The sequence below is a fragment of the Copidosoma floridanum genome, unplaced genomic scaffold (assembly GCF_036245765.1).
Source record: "Copidosoma floridanum isolate Cflo_tuat_1 unplaced genomic scaffold, Cflo_Japanese_pri ptg000019l, whole genome shotgun sequence".
Lineage (NCBI taxonomy): Eukaryota > Metazoa > Arthropoda > Insecta > Hymenoptera > Encyrtidae > Copidosoma > Copidosoma floridanum.
In genome coordinates, this window is record NW_028321896.1 from 4,218,699 (window position 1) to 4,234,820 (window position 16,122).

Below are 16,122 nucleotides of genomic sequence, written 5' to 3' on the forward strand. Positions count from 1 at the left end.
TACGCCTCTTTGACAACGCAATAAATCCCAAACCTTCACCCAAGCGATAAACATCAACAAAACAGCGATCACTTTTTTTAAATAACGAAGAAAAGGTAAAGAGGGTCGGGTAAGTATATATATATATATATATATATATATATATATATATATATATATATTGCGACTTTCGGGCAAGTATCTCTGTGTCTTTCACCACGCAATGCTCCTCGAGGAGGGTGTAGGCGACCTCCTCGCAGCATAATTGCCTAATTTCCCCCTACCATACCCCCCTCCCAGTAATGTGAGGCCTTCCCATCCCTCTTCCTTTCCTTCTCCAAAGTGCGAAGTGCCCATAGTAGTGCCCTTATTAAAGGGGCCGGTCGTAGAGCACTATAATATAGAAAAAAAAAAATATATATATATATATACCTCCACGTAAGGTCGTACTTGGTCCATCGGCTGTGGATGACGAACCTCTTGACTCGTCCTCTGTGCCTGTCCTCGGGCTCGTCTCGCATTCCGCACCGCTTTTTCCGTATCAACTCCTTGGTTGGCTCGTCCACTTCCCCGGTCTCGGGGATCCCGCCGTACCTCTGCAAAATACACACAAGTTTCCACATCAAACCGACAAGTGAGACCTCCACCGGACGGGGACGATCTAAACGGTGTGTATTATGTATCATAAAACTGCTCCCCCCTCCCCTACCACGAGTAACTCCAAAGTTTCGAGATGACGTCGCGGTGGCCGTGCGAATGCACAAGTCCACCGGGAAACCCGTCCGCTCGGTCGAAACTTTATAACGAGAGGGACCCTGGCAAAGTTGACTTTTGACGCGCAGAGGAGGGGGGAAACTCGGCTGTTTGGTAAGTAGATTTCGCGAGGATTTTCGGTTCGAGGAAGAAACCAGGTGCACGTATGTGCATAATACACGTTTATACGGACCAAAGAATCTCAGAGGGGAGCTTTTAACCGCGAAACTATATATACCTGGAACCCCGAAAAAGTTGTACCATGATGGGTTTTTTCTTTTTGTCGATGCGAAATTTCAAACTGCGAAACGTTACTGGAAACTACTTACACGGGGCGGGTGAACGCGTGCGTGTCGGGAGCACGAGGTATATATATGTACTCCGTGGGAAATCGGCCTAAACGACGTTAGGTTTGCGGATCGAAGACGTGAGGTAACATATACACGCGTACACAAGCGGAGGGTGTCGTGAAAAATGTATGTGGTACGATCGGCCGTTGGGTAAAATAGCAGTAAACGCCGGGGCAGGGAAAGAATCGACATCGCGTGTCGGGGTGTTATTATCGATGGGAGAGGCTGAGGCAGCGGCGAGAAGTTTTCTTTCGATATGCTACATGTTTGCGTTGGAAAAGATAACCCTTGTTTTCGGGTGCGATGTCCGATTGGTGGTTCCAAGTCGCGTGTGTATGAAACAGGTTCCAAGAGGGTAACGTGCTCGGTTATAGTCATCGCAATGGAGAGTCGGGCTGTTTTTAATTGAGATTCCATAAAAAAAAGAGATATTAATGCAACTATGGATTTTTTTTAGCTCGGTATGGGGTATTTAATTAAAATACTAGATATACGTGATTGAAAATGTATTCGAGCGAAATATCGACGGGAAATTGAAAAATTCCTTCTAGTGAGGGCGCACTACGCATTTCGCGAGCCTTGATTGAAAATTCATTAAATTCTAACATACGGGTGTGTACCAACAATATAGCTTACAAAAAAAAAAAGATTGACGCTGTAGCTCTGTAGTAAAAAGCTTTTGGAAGAAATTAAAAGACCAATTGATCGAAAGCACCGTAAATCCAAGGATAAGAATTTTAAGGACAACCAAAGCTATGGTTAACCAGTTCCACCAAACTGGACACATTAGAATGGAAAAAATCAATGTAGGAAATTAAACGTGTACTTGACTCACTTCAAAATTCACCACACTTGAATTTTACAGTGAGGTGTAAAGGAGGTGACTATATTAAATTAAAATACATGTGAAGCGCATGTGCATCATTGTAACTTCACCCTTATTATAGAGTATATAGTCGTCGTTTTACCGATACCACCGTTTCACTCGCAAAGTCGAAAAAATGCTGTCGAAGCGTGCCTATCGAAGTGCAGTGTAAACATATGTGCAATGATGAAAACAGGGTCGAGCATCCTTTATTGCCGAGATACGGCAGGCTTTGCGGGCTTCTGTTTTTTCCTGTCTCGGGTACTCGAAAATTATTCTCAAAATTCAGGCTTAAAGCTTTTCGAGGGTTTTCGGCCTATACAGTAGAGGGAACATGCACCGACTCCTTGTAATTTAATGCAAAAAAAAGAAAAAAAATCCAAGCTACAGCAGCTTACTCGTATGTAATATATTCCGTAAGGGCCAATCGAGTGCTACGTCCCGGTCGTGGGGCATCATCAGATTCGCATCGAATTACACCGTAGTGCATTTGCATTATCCAAAGTACGATATTGTGTACATCCCCGACTGCCGCTGCGAGGGAGAAAAAAAGAGAGAGAGAGAGAGAGAGAAAGAAAAAATTGAATTAACATTGTCGGAGGGTGAAAGCGGGATCGATCTCTTGGCAAAGCCGATTGAAAAATGTGCAGGCGGGCGCCGACGGCGCGGCTCATCGAATATTTTCTGATCCGTTCTTAACAAGCACAATGGCGGGCCTGTGCTCCGATTCTCAAGAGGAAGGGGGGGAGAGAGAGAGAAAGTATTGTGTTTTATTATTTACAGTGACGAGGACGGATTGGATGGATCGACAGCGCGAAAAATGGAAAAAATGAAAACTGGGCGAAATATAGGTACGCGCGCTACTTTTGTTTGGCAAGCGTGCGGAGGAATTTTTTATATTTTAATTTTTTTTTTGTTTGATGATGATGGCTGACGGATATTTGAGTGTTCCATGGATGAGTACCTTCCCTTTTTTTTTTTTTTTTTTTTTTTTTTTTTTTTTTTTTTTTTTTTTTTTTTTTTATCAGACATTAATGAAAATGTGTACTTGTTTTGTGTATATGTATAAGGGAGGTAAACGTCGCAGTCAGCAAGATAAAAGTTGGTACATCGAAAGGTGTCTCTGTATTGAAATTTTTCTTTCTTTTTTTTACCGTATTGTTGTGAAAACGCTGCGTGCACGATGAATCACGTGAAAATTTATCAAAAATTGTGGAAAATGGACTTTTTCCATTAAAGCTTCTGCCAACAGAGATGATTAATTAGGAGGAGCTTTTAAATATGAGACTCGTTCAGTCAAACAATAAATTGCTCATCGGAAAAGTCACGCGTGCGATTGAAGCTCATTCTTTTAATTTTGCTATCTTCAACAAATATAATGATGATGTGTATATATATTTTTCTTTATTTTTCTTTTAAATTTACAAGTAAAATGTATGGATCCAAATAATGTGCCTGGACCAAAGCTACAGAGTTATTTTTCGTAGTAATTATTTTACTTTTTCAACTTTTGGTACAACATATCAATTGGGTCTCGCGCCAATTAAGTCCCCGTCAGGTGTGACACTCTAGCGAATCGGGTGATGGGTATACATCGCGTTGCACTACTTCGATCAGCAAAAAGATAATACACTAACCTGCAAGCTTCGAAGAGCCTCGGTCACCTGGTCGTTGGTCCTGAGATTCCCGATCTCCGTATCCTCCTTGGGCAGATAGCCGAAATTCATGAGATACCTTTGCTGCAACAGACAAACCAAAAGCAGGAAATTACATCACCGAGCTCCTGTCCGTCTCCCGCTCAACTTAGCCATCCAATCTCCGGTATGCAGAGAGAGATAGGAAAGAGGTTGCGGGTATATGTACACATATGTATTACATGAATCGCATTTCGCGCGTCACAGTGCCCGCGTAAGGAAGCATGACGTAACGCCAATCTCTCTCATCCCTTGGGTGGGTACATAGGTATCCATCCCCTCCTGTACAATTTCCGTGCCGCGCCACCACCGCGTGCATAATGAATCCCGAGTTTGCTCGATCGATAGGGCGTGCATGGATATAACGCGGTACAGCGGAACCGAGCAAACGCGCGTACTTCTGCCGTACGCCACATTCATTCGTATCAATAGTTTTTTAAACCCTAATTAAATTAAACGCTCTAAAATGTCTGTGTCGGAGAAAAGGTGTAACGTTTCCACCAGTTGGCGTATGTAAGTTTGAAGATCTAAATTATTTCACGGGCGCGTTTGAAAAGTACGTAAGCGAGCTTGAAGTGGATTCCGGGAGCAAGTATATATTTATAGCAACGTGTGCAGTAGCGGATCAACCGGCTCCTTTTTCTCCCGAGCTTTTGCCCACGCCGTGCGCAACGAGAGCTCCATTCGCCTATATACACATATACGTCTGGGATGTACGAAGGAACTAGCATCAGCGACCGAGGTATATACCGTGTAGAGCGTCAACAAGCCATTAGGTAGGTACTCCTGCGAAAACAGCTAGAGTCCTTAAAAGCAAGATAACTCTCTGGATTCTCTCGGCACTGCTTGCCTAAACTTTCAATAAGAGTGTATATATATATATATATATATATATATATATATATATATATATATAGTCGGAGCTGTCGCCTAAACGTCTCTCGGCTCAACTTTCCTCCTCCACTTCCTGCGATTTGTTGCTGGTTCTACGGGAATTCGCTTGGTATACTGAATGAACGCCATCGACAACTCAACGACTCTAGGCATCATCATCATCATCATCATCAATATTTAAGCGCAGCTTTGCAAAGCTCTGCTGTGTACAACATCAGGGGGAAAGAATAAATCGGCGTAGAGCAGCGAAATAATAGGAATTTTCACTTGGGAGGGAGTCACATGATGGTTATTTTCGTACAGTGCAAAGTGTACAGACATATATATGCGTGTATATATATATCCGATTGGTGGGACAAAGGGGGAGGGGGGGAGGCCGTGGAGGAGTCCTTTCTGCGAAATAGCGCGCCGCACCGGAAGCCACCCGGACGGAATAACAATGTCGTCGTCGCGCTCTCTGATATGGCTCTTCTCATTACTCGTTTCGCAGGCGATGGGTGTTGTACGCGCGAGACTCGAAAATTTAATTTGGCAATCGACTCCTCGGTGCGTACAGCGTGTGTGCGCGCTGCTTTTTCCAAGTACTCGTAATTGCAAACGCGAGCCAACGCGCTTTCGCAATTAAAATGACGCGTCGGCACGAGCGTCCACAAAACCCCTGGAGAGGAGAGGGGTTGTTTTTTTTTTTTCTCTTCTCCCTTTACTTTCCTCCCGCGCACTCCTCTAAATGCGTTTAATTTCAAGAGCAGTTCCCCCATTACGACGAGGGGACTGTCAAAGAGTTGAAATTGTTATTACATGTCGCTTTGGAGCGTTTAATCGTATCCCGAGCTATTAAATTGACTGGATTTACTTTTTAAAGGTTACACCTCAAGTGGTGTTCAAGCTCAGCGGGTGGCTACTGTCTTATGATTATTATTATTTTTTTTTTTTGGGGGGGGGGGAGGGGGTAAGGGGTAAACAAAATAAAAAATTATACCTGAGAATCTTTGTTGTATCGACACTACCACGAGTAATACAGTAAACATATCAGACAAAACACGTTGTTTGTATGTTCACGTGTGCATGGACAATACACCTCAAAAAAGGTATCGAAATTTTAAGGGGTGCGCGACGTTTCAGATCACAACACGCACCCCCCGCGGACGCTCGGTTGGTGCTCATTGCACTTTGCCCCGAGACAATACACCTACACATATGGGTAACCGATAATAAACGATTTACCGATCATTCGCGATCATCGTGGGCATCGCAAGAACGCGGATACCATCATTTTTACGATCCAGTACGTGTATGAGCCGAGAAAAACTCATCAGGAACACGCCAATGAGGGATGAGCTCGACCATCCCTCACGCGTCATTCACCGGGTCCATCGGCATCGTGATTAAAAACTATCAGTACGCTGCAGCGCTAGCATCCAACTATCCGAGAAATTTCCAATTAAGTGCTCGGAAGAGCAGATCTTGACGGCATGGTATACTTTTTTCCCTTGATGACCCGCCGGTGTACACGGCCGGCCATCGATTATCTTCTCCCCCCCCTGCACTCCTTTGTCCGAATTGCTTCGGACTTTGCAACAGTTGCGGGTAATTTTTTTTTTTTTTTTTTTTTCCTTTCACCCACGTTTTGGTCCAAAGTGCTGATTAATCAATTTCCATTGAATTCAAGCTCCGGACGAGCGCCCGAGAAGTACCTTTTCCCATCAAATCATCCTCGATGGGCAAAAGCGATACAAGCTCCGTGCGCGCACGTCTCGAGGTACACCGTACGCCTTTACCATTAGCGTATACATCACCCAGCCACGAGCCATTTGGGCGATTAGGTACGCGCGCCCGATATATAGGTATCATCACCAAATCTGCTTCTGAAAGCTTCGCTTGGATACATTTGCACGCAGCGAACCCGAGTTTTCGGATGAATATGCAAATAGAAGAGCTTGCAAAGGGTGGAATATCCAAATAGCTGGCGACCCCCTTTTTTTTGCCGTACACACACAGAGTTCGCAGTGAGCTACAGAAACGAGGTTGAAGTTGCACCTCTCTGGTATGCGGATAATTATTATTAGATTCGCGAGGAAAAAAAAGGCAAGGGACCCCGATCGCGCGAAATATGGATTTCGCGTTTTATGAAATCGGCTGGTGGTGGCTGACTCTGGCTCACACGGTTATTTTTATTTTATTTTTTTTTTTTGGTCAGTCGAGTCGAAAGTCATTGCTTTTCCGTATAAATGTGGTTGACCAACCCTTCCTCCCATCGCTCCGTCGGGGCTGTATACTCCAGCTCGGGCAGATATTTGCGAGACAGCGATTCATCATTCCACCGGTGCGGACAGTACACGCCTGTCAGGAAACACTTTGGCAAGCAAATCTCCCGTGAATGACTCTGGCGTATCGAGAAAAAGAAAAAAAAACACCCCATGCCCGTCGCACGTGTCTCGTCTCGACTGGATGAAAAATGTGCTCCTCTCGCTCTCTCGCGTTGTTTCACTCTGTATGACCACCACCACGAGCTCCAGCGCGTCCTTTGAAAAACGATCTTTCTCCCTTCGATAATCCTCTCGTGTGCTACATGTAATAGTTATACCCTACTCGCGTCCGTCTTGCTAAAACGTCGTTTCGTGGAAAAGGGCTCTATGGTATTCGTGCAGCCATGCACGCGAAGGGAAACAGGAAGAAAGACATGGCACACGTGTCAGTGGGCCAGACAACGACGTGTCTCTTTAATCTATAGCCAAGCACGTTCCTTGATATTAAATAGGCGCTTGGGATTTTTAACTTTTTTGTTTCCCTCTTTTCTTTTCGGGTCGAATTATCGTTTTGTTGATTCATCACGAGCACTTGAATGGTGTTTCTGAAATTCATTTTTCAACCTTAGCCAATGATTGTTTGTAGAAATAAAGAAAAAACAAAAACAAAAGAAAGAAAGAAAGACACTGTGGCCTGGTGTACTCCGAGACAGAGTGACTTCAGAGTCGAGTCCGCTTCGAACTTATCCTGTCCCCTCGTTTGAAAGACAGCGAGGAAGAAGAGTAAAAAGTTGCGGTCCACGGCAAATTCTTCCCAAAGTGGTCGTCATTGTCGTCTCCCCCCCCCCTCTCTCTCTCTCTCTCTCTCTACGGACTGTATTATACTCGTGGCAGATATCCACATTATATAATGATACTTCTGTCTGGTGAACGAAGTAGTCCCGATAAACAAGCGTATACGTAGGAAAAGCGACGATACGCGCTATTTTTTCGTGGAATAGTGCACGAGAGGGAGATAACGCCGTATCGAGGGCTGCGGGACAGGAAACTTTGATTTAGGTCATTTCTGGACACACACAAACACACCCTCATCGCTACGGTACCCATTTGTCACGAGGGAGTGTACGTTCGTTCCAAACATGCGCACGAACAATCCACGCCAATTGACCACACATACGTGAGGGTTCAATATACATTTTGCACTTGATGGCAAAAGTAGGGGGAAAAATGTCTTGTTTCCCAGCAGCAGCTACATCCTCGGTATGATATTACTACACACGTACATAACAAAGCAGCCTTTTCTTTTACATCCTATATCCTTTTGGATACAGCTGTATATATACATGCATCTGCCGTAAATGGCCAAACGTCCGCACACCAACTCGGAGGAGAAACACGAAAGATCGGTATTCGTTGACCAAACGTGGCTCAGCCGTATACATTAAACGTATACCCCCCTCTGTTGTCTCTGCTTATCTCTTTTTTTTCCCCAGTATATGTATATAAATGATACCGACTACCGTCTCTCTCTCTCTCTCTCTCTTTGCGTCTCTTTCGTTTTTTATCGTATATACAGAGTCCGTGGCATGTGCACGCGCTCGGATCGCTCCCTGTTATGCTGCACTTATGTATATGAGCACTGACTCTGGCTTCCCTTCATCGGCGACGACGATGTGTGCACGTACAAGTGTGTGTACTTTCGATTCGCGCTCCTGCTCTGCAGACGCGGGGGAGAGAGACGCTCGAGAGATCAAGATGCGAGCGCTGGAATAACAAGTTTGATTCAATGAGGTTACACAAGATAAAAACTCGTTTGTTTGATTTTTTTTTTTTTTTTTTTTTTTTTTTTCTTCGTATTTTACTTTCATTTACAATAATCAGAGACGTTGAAATCACATCTTTACCAGTGCTCAAGTCAAAGTTGAAAAAGAAATTTTTCATAGTTGATAATATGTTTAGCGAGCAACGATTTGTTCGTTATGTTTACTGTTTTTAACAAGACGATTGGATGATTTAGAACATTATAGGTCGATGCCCCAATTAAATTGTCGAAACGAGTCTTTGAAGCACGAACGAATTTTTACAAATACAACCAACACAACTAATTTGAGGAAAATTCACGTGAACACTCGGTGGAATGGCAAAGGCGGATCTTAAATGAAAAATTGATCTACTGCTGTGACAAAGACATTGTGTGGATATTAAATGTTTTTTTTTCATAATTACATGTGATAATGCATAAACTTTTGTAATAATGAACAGATAATAAAAAATAAAAAAGAAGAAAAAAAAAAAAAAAAAAAAAAATTGAACAGTAACGAAAAATATTAAAATATTTGTTGAAAATCTATAAAGGTAAGAAAATACATAGCGCTCGAGCTCTCGCACGCCCGTCCACTTATTCCCGATAAATAAGCAGCATAGGGCAATCGACACACCGGCTTCTTCTCTATCCTCAATAAAAACCTGTCTTCCGCCACGTGACCTTAGCGGCGCCACAAATAAATTCCTCCACCGCGCGCGTGTAAATAATCGCATTCACTACCCCCCCCCTTCCCCCAGTCCTCCTGTCGTAGCGACTCTCCAGGAAATCGAGCTCCTCCTCAAATCCACTCCCTCCCGCCCTCCGACCGCGTCATTGGCATTCCACCGCGGCTCCGCGAAACGTCAACCTCCGATCTGCCCCGGATCCGGAAACCTGCAGACGCGACGTTCCATTTCCCGAAAAAGAAGGGGGATATGATGGTGCGCTTAGCAGAGCCTCATTCCTGCCACCGCAAAATCTTGGTCCCCAAAGTGACGACTCGCGAGCGGAATCGACAATTTCGCGCCTCCCTCCGCGTCCTACGGCCAAAGGGAGCTTTTGGGGATGCGAGAGGGGAGCTTGCAGGTGCCGGAAATAATCTGGTTGGTCGAGATGAAAACGGGGGAAGGGGGTCGTGTAAGCCACTTCTGTGGGGGACAAGTTATTTAGCACGAGCGTTTCTAGACGAATTGTCACGATAGCAAAAATCGTAATTATACCCACGCCCATTGCAGACATGATATCGTACAGGGAACGCATGTAAGAGTCAAACGAAAATTAATGTAATAATGGTAGTTCTGAAAAAGAAAAAAAGCTCCGGGAAAGAAAAATGAAGCACGTTGGCAAGGGAATCCAAGTAACTCGTTGGCTTTGCAACTACACACAGCGGCATCGCGACATCGAGAGTCAAGCAGCGACGCAATATCACGCGAGACGCCGCCGTCTCGAGGATACAACATATTTACAGCGCCCAAGAAGCGCGGATTCACGGCATGGGAGGGAAAAACGCATGACAACGGGAAATTGTGTTGAATGGCGAAACGTCACTGTACACGCGGCAAAAAAGGAGCTAAGGGGTATGTGATGTGTGCCCTCCACTCGCATTTGATGAGTCGAGCCATGAAGATATTCAATGAATCCAGATGAGAAATTGAAAGATTTTCAGACAAATACACCTGCTCGATTTTCTCTGATTAATTGTTAAACAAACTCGATCCAAGAATGTACGTAAAATCACCAAAATAAAGCTCAATTTAAAATCCCTACAGTTCCAACCAAGGAATCTCGAGAGGCATCGAAAAAGCACACACGTACAAGAAACTCCTCGAATACACGAGCTCCGGGCGCGTAATACAATCAATCCCATATCGTTCCAACTCCGCCCACTTCCCAGAGAGGAAACTCGAAAAGTCAATTTCCACGTATACATACAGATTCCACAAAAGCGCGGTAAAACACGTCGCAAACTTTTACAATCGACCCATCATCCGGGGCCGCGCTCGGGTATACCACCCGCGAATAAACAAAGCTGCATGGCAGCACTCCAAACAAACGGTGGATAAGGCAGGTACATGCGAATCACGCAGGAGCCGTTTCTTGGGATCCCGAAAGCTCGAGGGGATGATACGGTCCCATTCCATTTTTGTTCTGACCTACCCGTGCATAACCACGTGCGCGAACACACACACACACACTTGGAATCAGTTTTTACTAGCTTACAAGTTTTACTATCCAGCAGAATCCGACTCGGGTACAAAGTAAGGATCTCGCCGGTGTAGATGTTGGGTCACGTGCGTCCCCTTTCCGACACATCAAGTCTTCGGGTCATCCCAGCGACTCTTTGGACTCGGACCAAAGCATACATACCCCTAACCGATACAATCACGTATAAATCACAAAATGATCCCTCATAGACTAGAAAATATCTTCCGATATACACGTGCAATTGTATAGACATTTATCAACATTCACTTGTGATTTTCCCCTCCTCGTTTCATCCTTGTGGGGATACAGTGTTGAGTAACAACAACATTCAACGTGTTGGGGGAGAAAGGGCCAGACAAACATCACAGCAACCACATCACCGAGAGAGAGTGCACTGTGCGTCGGCCAGCCGCAACATTTCCGTTGCGTTACCGCTTGTATTTGCGCCACACTGACCATACACCCGAAACAGAGAGAGCCCTCGAGAACTCGCGGTAGGTAGCGTTTAGGTTCAGCCGAGCGAGTCGGACCGGAGAAGGTGGGGGGTCGCGGTCGGTGGCTCGGTCCAACCTGTGCGTGTACACCTACATAAGGTATACACGGGAAGCTGCTGTCGACGACGCGTTGTCACCCGTACCTATGTACCAATTGTCCACGGGCCACTGAACTTTTCCCGGTCGCAATTCCTCCCTGCTTCTATACTCTCCTCGGACGTATACATATAGGCATTACTTACATGCTTCCGATTGTACCAATCTTCGATTGGTCTTTGAGCTTGCGTCTATGGCTTCAACTGCAGCGCGTTCGGCCGTGCTGGGATTTGACACGAAAGGGTGATTTCATGCGCGTTTGCATTTTGTTGGGACACCCACGTGATCATGTCGGTTGATTTTTCCAGGGGTCCCACAAACTATATATCCCAAGTATCCGTACACCAAAGTACTTGCACAGCCTAAGCCAAATGGGTCAATTTTCGGACGCTAACCGCGAATCAGGACTCGATTGAGTCAATAATGATTGAGTACATAATTAAGTGCACCTGTACGTATTTTTGTTGTTTAAAGAAGAAAAAAAAAAGTTTGTTTTTCTGGTGCTCGTGTGCTCGTCAACTCATACACGTACGTCGCTCTGCACGATCACGATTGATTCATAGTCACTCAGAGTTGATATCGTCGAAATATACAACGAAAATGTCAATGAAAGTGTCTAGTCTAAAAACTACGTAATTGAAAACCCGAGACCTCGTGCGCTCACGCCACACCTTCCTGATGCGCTTATAAACACAAGTATGCATATACACAATAGAGAAGGGCAGAGCAGAACTTGGGAAATAGCTCGGCATTGTGTCGGAGACATCTCGTCGGCGGCTTCCCCGGGCTCGCGCGCGTCTTATTAACGCCGATTTAATTAATCGCGCGAACTTTACTCCAACCGCGCCGTGGCTGCCGCGTGTATGGAATTCCGTGTGTATATGCCCCGGCTATGTCGGGCGCGGATGTGCGCCATTGTGCGGAACTCGACTCGCTCGAGGCACCTTTGGGAGTTTCTATGGGAGAGGCACCGCAATCTGAATGAAGCGCCAAATCGTCGGGCATCAGTTACACTCGGTCGAGTTTTGCAACTTGTGCCAAATGTATTGTTTAAATGCGTGTACATACCTTCCCAATCGCGATTCCTTAATTATCAAGTTGGGGGTTTGAATGAAACCTTTTTTGGACGGAAGTTTTTCTATGTCAAAATGTGGGGAAGAAGCCACGTTCACGTCGTAATCCTAAAATGATACCGTAATTTTGTTACCAGGTGTAAATAGAAATTGAAGGAACAAAAGAAGAAAAAAAAAAAAAGTAACAATGATTTTTTTTTTTTTTTTTTTTCATTCATAGGGTTTCATAATGGCTTTGTCTATATTTAAAACGTTATATTTTTGCACGGGATTGAGGAATAAACACCCGGAAAGTTGTGCCGGTAAAATGTTACCGGTAACTGTACGTATGTGTACTCCAAACACAGTTTATACAAGGAAAAGTCAAGTTAAGTGAAACCCATGATAATACCTAAGATATTTCGTGAAGGTGAAAAAGAGACGCGCAAAGAAAAAGTTATTCTTTTGGAGTTTCATCGCAACCCTCTTGGTGGAAAGAGCGAGCACGCGCGTACACTTATACCCAGTCGCTCTTTGAAAGCCAACGGAGAAAGAAAAACAAGCCAAAGTTGGAGCTGCGGCACACCTAATCCCCGAGAAAAACTTCTCCATTCGGTTCTCCTCGACTGTGTATACCTCGGCACATATCTATGAGTATACATATACATATATGGAAGCATATAATCGCGATAACGAGCGTAAATTGGATTCTCCCTTTTTCCTTGCACGAACGCTCTTTGTCACTGAGCTATTTTTTATTTTATTTTTTTCTCAGCAACCGAGGCTTTCTTATCGCGAAAAGCGAATTACTTACTCCCACTGACTTTAACCAACTCCTTTTTTTTATCCTTATTTGAAGCAATACCTTGTACAAACGACCCAAGAAATTGTCACTCAAATTTAAAATTAATAAAGTGTACACTTATGTGTAGGTTTGCATTAAATTCCCTTGATTGATGTGACGAGAGAAGAGAAACAAAATAAACCACCGGATACATCGATCATCGATCAAATCTTTTGTATCTTTGCTATTCTAAGCTTTTCAGCGGCGTATATAGCGCTCGTGTAAGGAATAGAGAAAAAAAAAGGAATTAAATGATAAAAATTATCGACTCCACCGGTAATGACACTCGGAATAAATAAAGCCGTCGACGAAACAAAACCCACTTCGCCACGACCAATCGATCAACGTCGCTTCAGCTGTGCGGCCTCTCGCTTCTTCCTCCTAACATCATCCAGCTATACAATATACCGGGTATGATTAATCCTTTCGACAGTGCGCGTAGTTTACTTTCGCAAGTGTCCCATGCAGTTTTTACAGAAAAAATAAAAAGGATGTCATCGCGTGTTTTTCAAAATTCACTGTCTGGCTCGGCAATGCCAAACGCCATCAATTTTCGGGGGGTTAGATTTCTTCGAACGTCGCTGTTCTGCATAAAAAAAAAAAATAAAAAAAAAAATAACAATGGTATGGTAAAGAAGGGTTATTTTTGGTACGTTTTTAGGATTCAAGTCCGAATTCGAGGGCGAAACGTATAAGAGAGTACTCCATTTTTTGTTCATCAAAGCTAGTCACAACTGGACGAAAAAAAAAGCTTTAAAAGTACGGTGATTTAAAAATAATTGAAGAAAACAACACTCCGTGATTGTAAATTGATACATTGCCGACAGCCTGCGAGAAAAATCCTTTCCTCCAACTTCCGAGAAAAGGACTAATCACTACGGCATCGGGAGTAATCAACTTTGCGACTTTTCCATTAGAAGAGGAAGAAGCCCAATTCGAAGAGAACTCGATGGGCCGTTAATTACTGGCAGTGCACGATGATGACTGTATATATATACCTACTCGTCACTTTGGTCGTGTGTTCCAATCAACTTTGCCGCCATTAACGCAATCTCGCCTATGTGGAAAGGGAAAAAAGGTACAGTAAACAACACACGCCGTCCAAAGGCCATTATCGGCATTTACCGATAAAAATACTTAAAGGCCTCTCGATGGCTCAAGTTATTAGTTGAAAAATCAATACCCCCTCCCGATGCGCTTGTCGTCCGATTCCTCCCTCGTCATAATCCATAAGTGAAGCGGAAAGTTGTTGCAGCGTCGTAACGAGCCTGTACCTACGTGTCACGGTTAACGAGGCCGGGAACTGCGCGAGGGAAAGGGAAAATAATCCGCTCTGTTTGCGACGTCGTTGTGTGTTCCAGCGATGGATGAGGCGACTCGGTTCCACCGGGGCCGTATAGGTATACGAGCAGGGAAGAGACTTTGGAGGAGGGAAAAAAAAAGGAAGCAAAGCTCGGGCGATAAGGACGATTGCGTTGGCACGTAACGAGAGAGTTATAGGGCGGAGAAAATAGAAGGCGAAAGGAGAGTGATGAGTGTATCCTTACGTACACTGGGTTGCCCCTAGCGTAGATAAAGCCAAGGGAGTCGAGGCGAATATATATTATCTATGTGGCTATTTAAGGGCGATTCCTTCGATAAAAATCAGCGTTCCAATCAATTTCACGGGATTTTCGCTCATTATATAAAAAAACTCATTACTTTCCGGCCTTGGAGTTTTTCATTTACCCAATGCGAAACGCGGAGATCCAGTGGATCAGATGATAGTGGAAAAGCCGGAGCTCTCCGTCCCTCTACCTCCACAAACACGTCGCCGTTATAGTACGGTACACTGAGAGAGAGAGTCTATGTCATACCTTTGCTCGTCTACTGCAGCATCAGTTGTGCAAATATATACTCTCAAGCGACCTCTCCCGTAGAATGGGATGAGAAAAAGCTCGCACTAGCTGTTATCCCGAATAAATGAGTCGACAATGTTCTGCGCGTACGCAGGCATTCTCAGTTTTCTTGTTTTTTTATGCTATATTGCTTTGTCTGTGGATCAGGCTTTGACATCAGAAAAAAAAACAAAAAAAACTACGTACTTTGTAGTTGAAGTTCAAGTTGATTGAAAAAAAAAGTGAGATTGATTGAAATACATAAAAAGTATACAAAAAAAGGGAGATGAAGGCGCTTGGCGAATTTTTCACGATTCATCGCGCGAAAGAGCAACGCATGAAAATATAACCGCGACTCATCCTCCCCGTCCGTACCGTGGATAAACACGTGGGCGTAAAACGAAGAATTTTCACTCTCGTGACGTTGTCATAACACCGGGGAAGCCCAAAACGGTACGAAGAAAAAAAAGAACAAGTATATGCCCTCGGAAAAAGGACGAGCGCGTGTACAAGGGAAAGAAGAAGAAGACGTCGCTTTAAGAGCTCCTCTTTTGGGGACGTGCACCAGCGGAGGTCGTAACTAGAAAAAAAAAAAAAAAAAAAAAAAGAGGGGGGAAAGGTTCATATAGAAACACCCGATCAACCCCATCTTCAAAACCCCCTAGTATACTCTATCGAGGCGCGTATGACAGGGATGTTTCGTCCTCGGCACAGACGATGGACGCGAGGATGATAAACTTTGGGCGAACTAGGGGAGAGGGAAGAGCGAGCTCGTTGTTATCGCGCGATTAAAGCGGGAGCTAAATATACGTCTGTTCCTCCAACAAAAATTCTTTTTAGTTTTCATTGGTATACTGTACAGGTTAGAAAGTATGAAATTTCTCTTGTACCTGTAGTATTTGATACTTCAGACCTCCAAGAAATTGTTCCTTTTGCATCCAAAGCTGGAGATTAGGGAGATGGGAAAAA

The 16,122-nt window shown here is 44.2% G+C and overlaps 1 protein-coding gene across 1 annotated transcript in view; it reads right to left on the reverse strand.

The window, feature by feature from the left end:
- Positions 1-16,122, reverse strand: part of Mmp2 (Matrix metalloproteinase 2) — a 137,987-nt gene that overhangs the window by 90,985 nt on the left and 30,880 nt on the right. Inside the window, exons 2-3 of the mRNA XM_014356761.2 lie at positions 3,585-3,686; positions 412-575 (exon numbers count right to left, since the gene is read on the reverse strand). Of these exons, the coding sequence (XP_014212247.2) occupies positions 412-575; positions 3,585-3,686 (266 nt within the window). The remainder of the gene's footprint in view (positions 1-411; positions 576-3,584; positions 3,687-16,122) is intronic.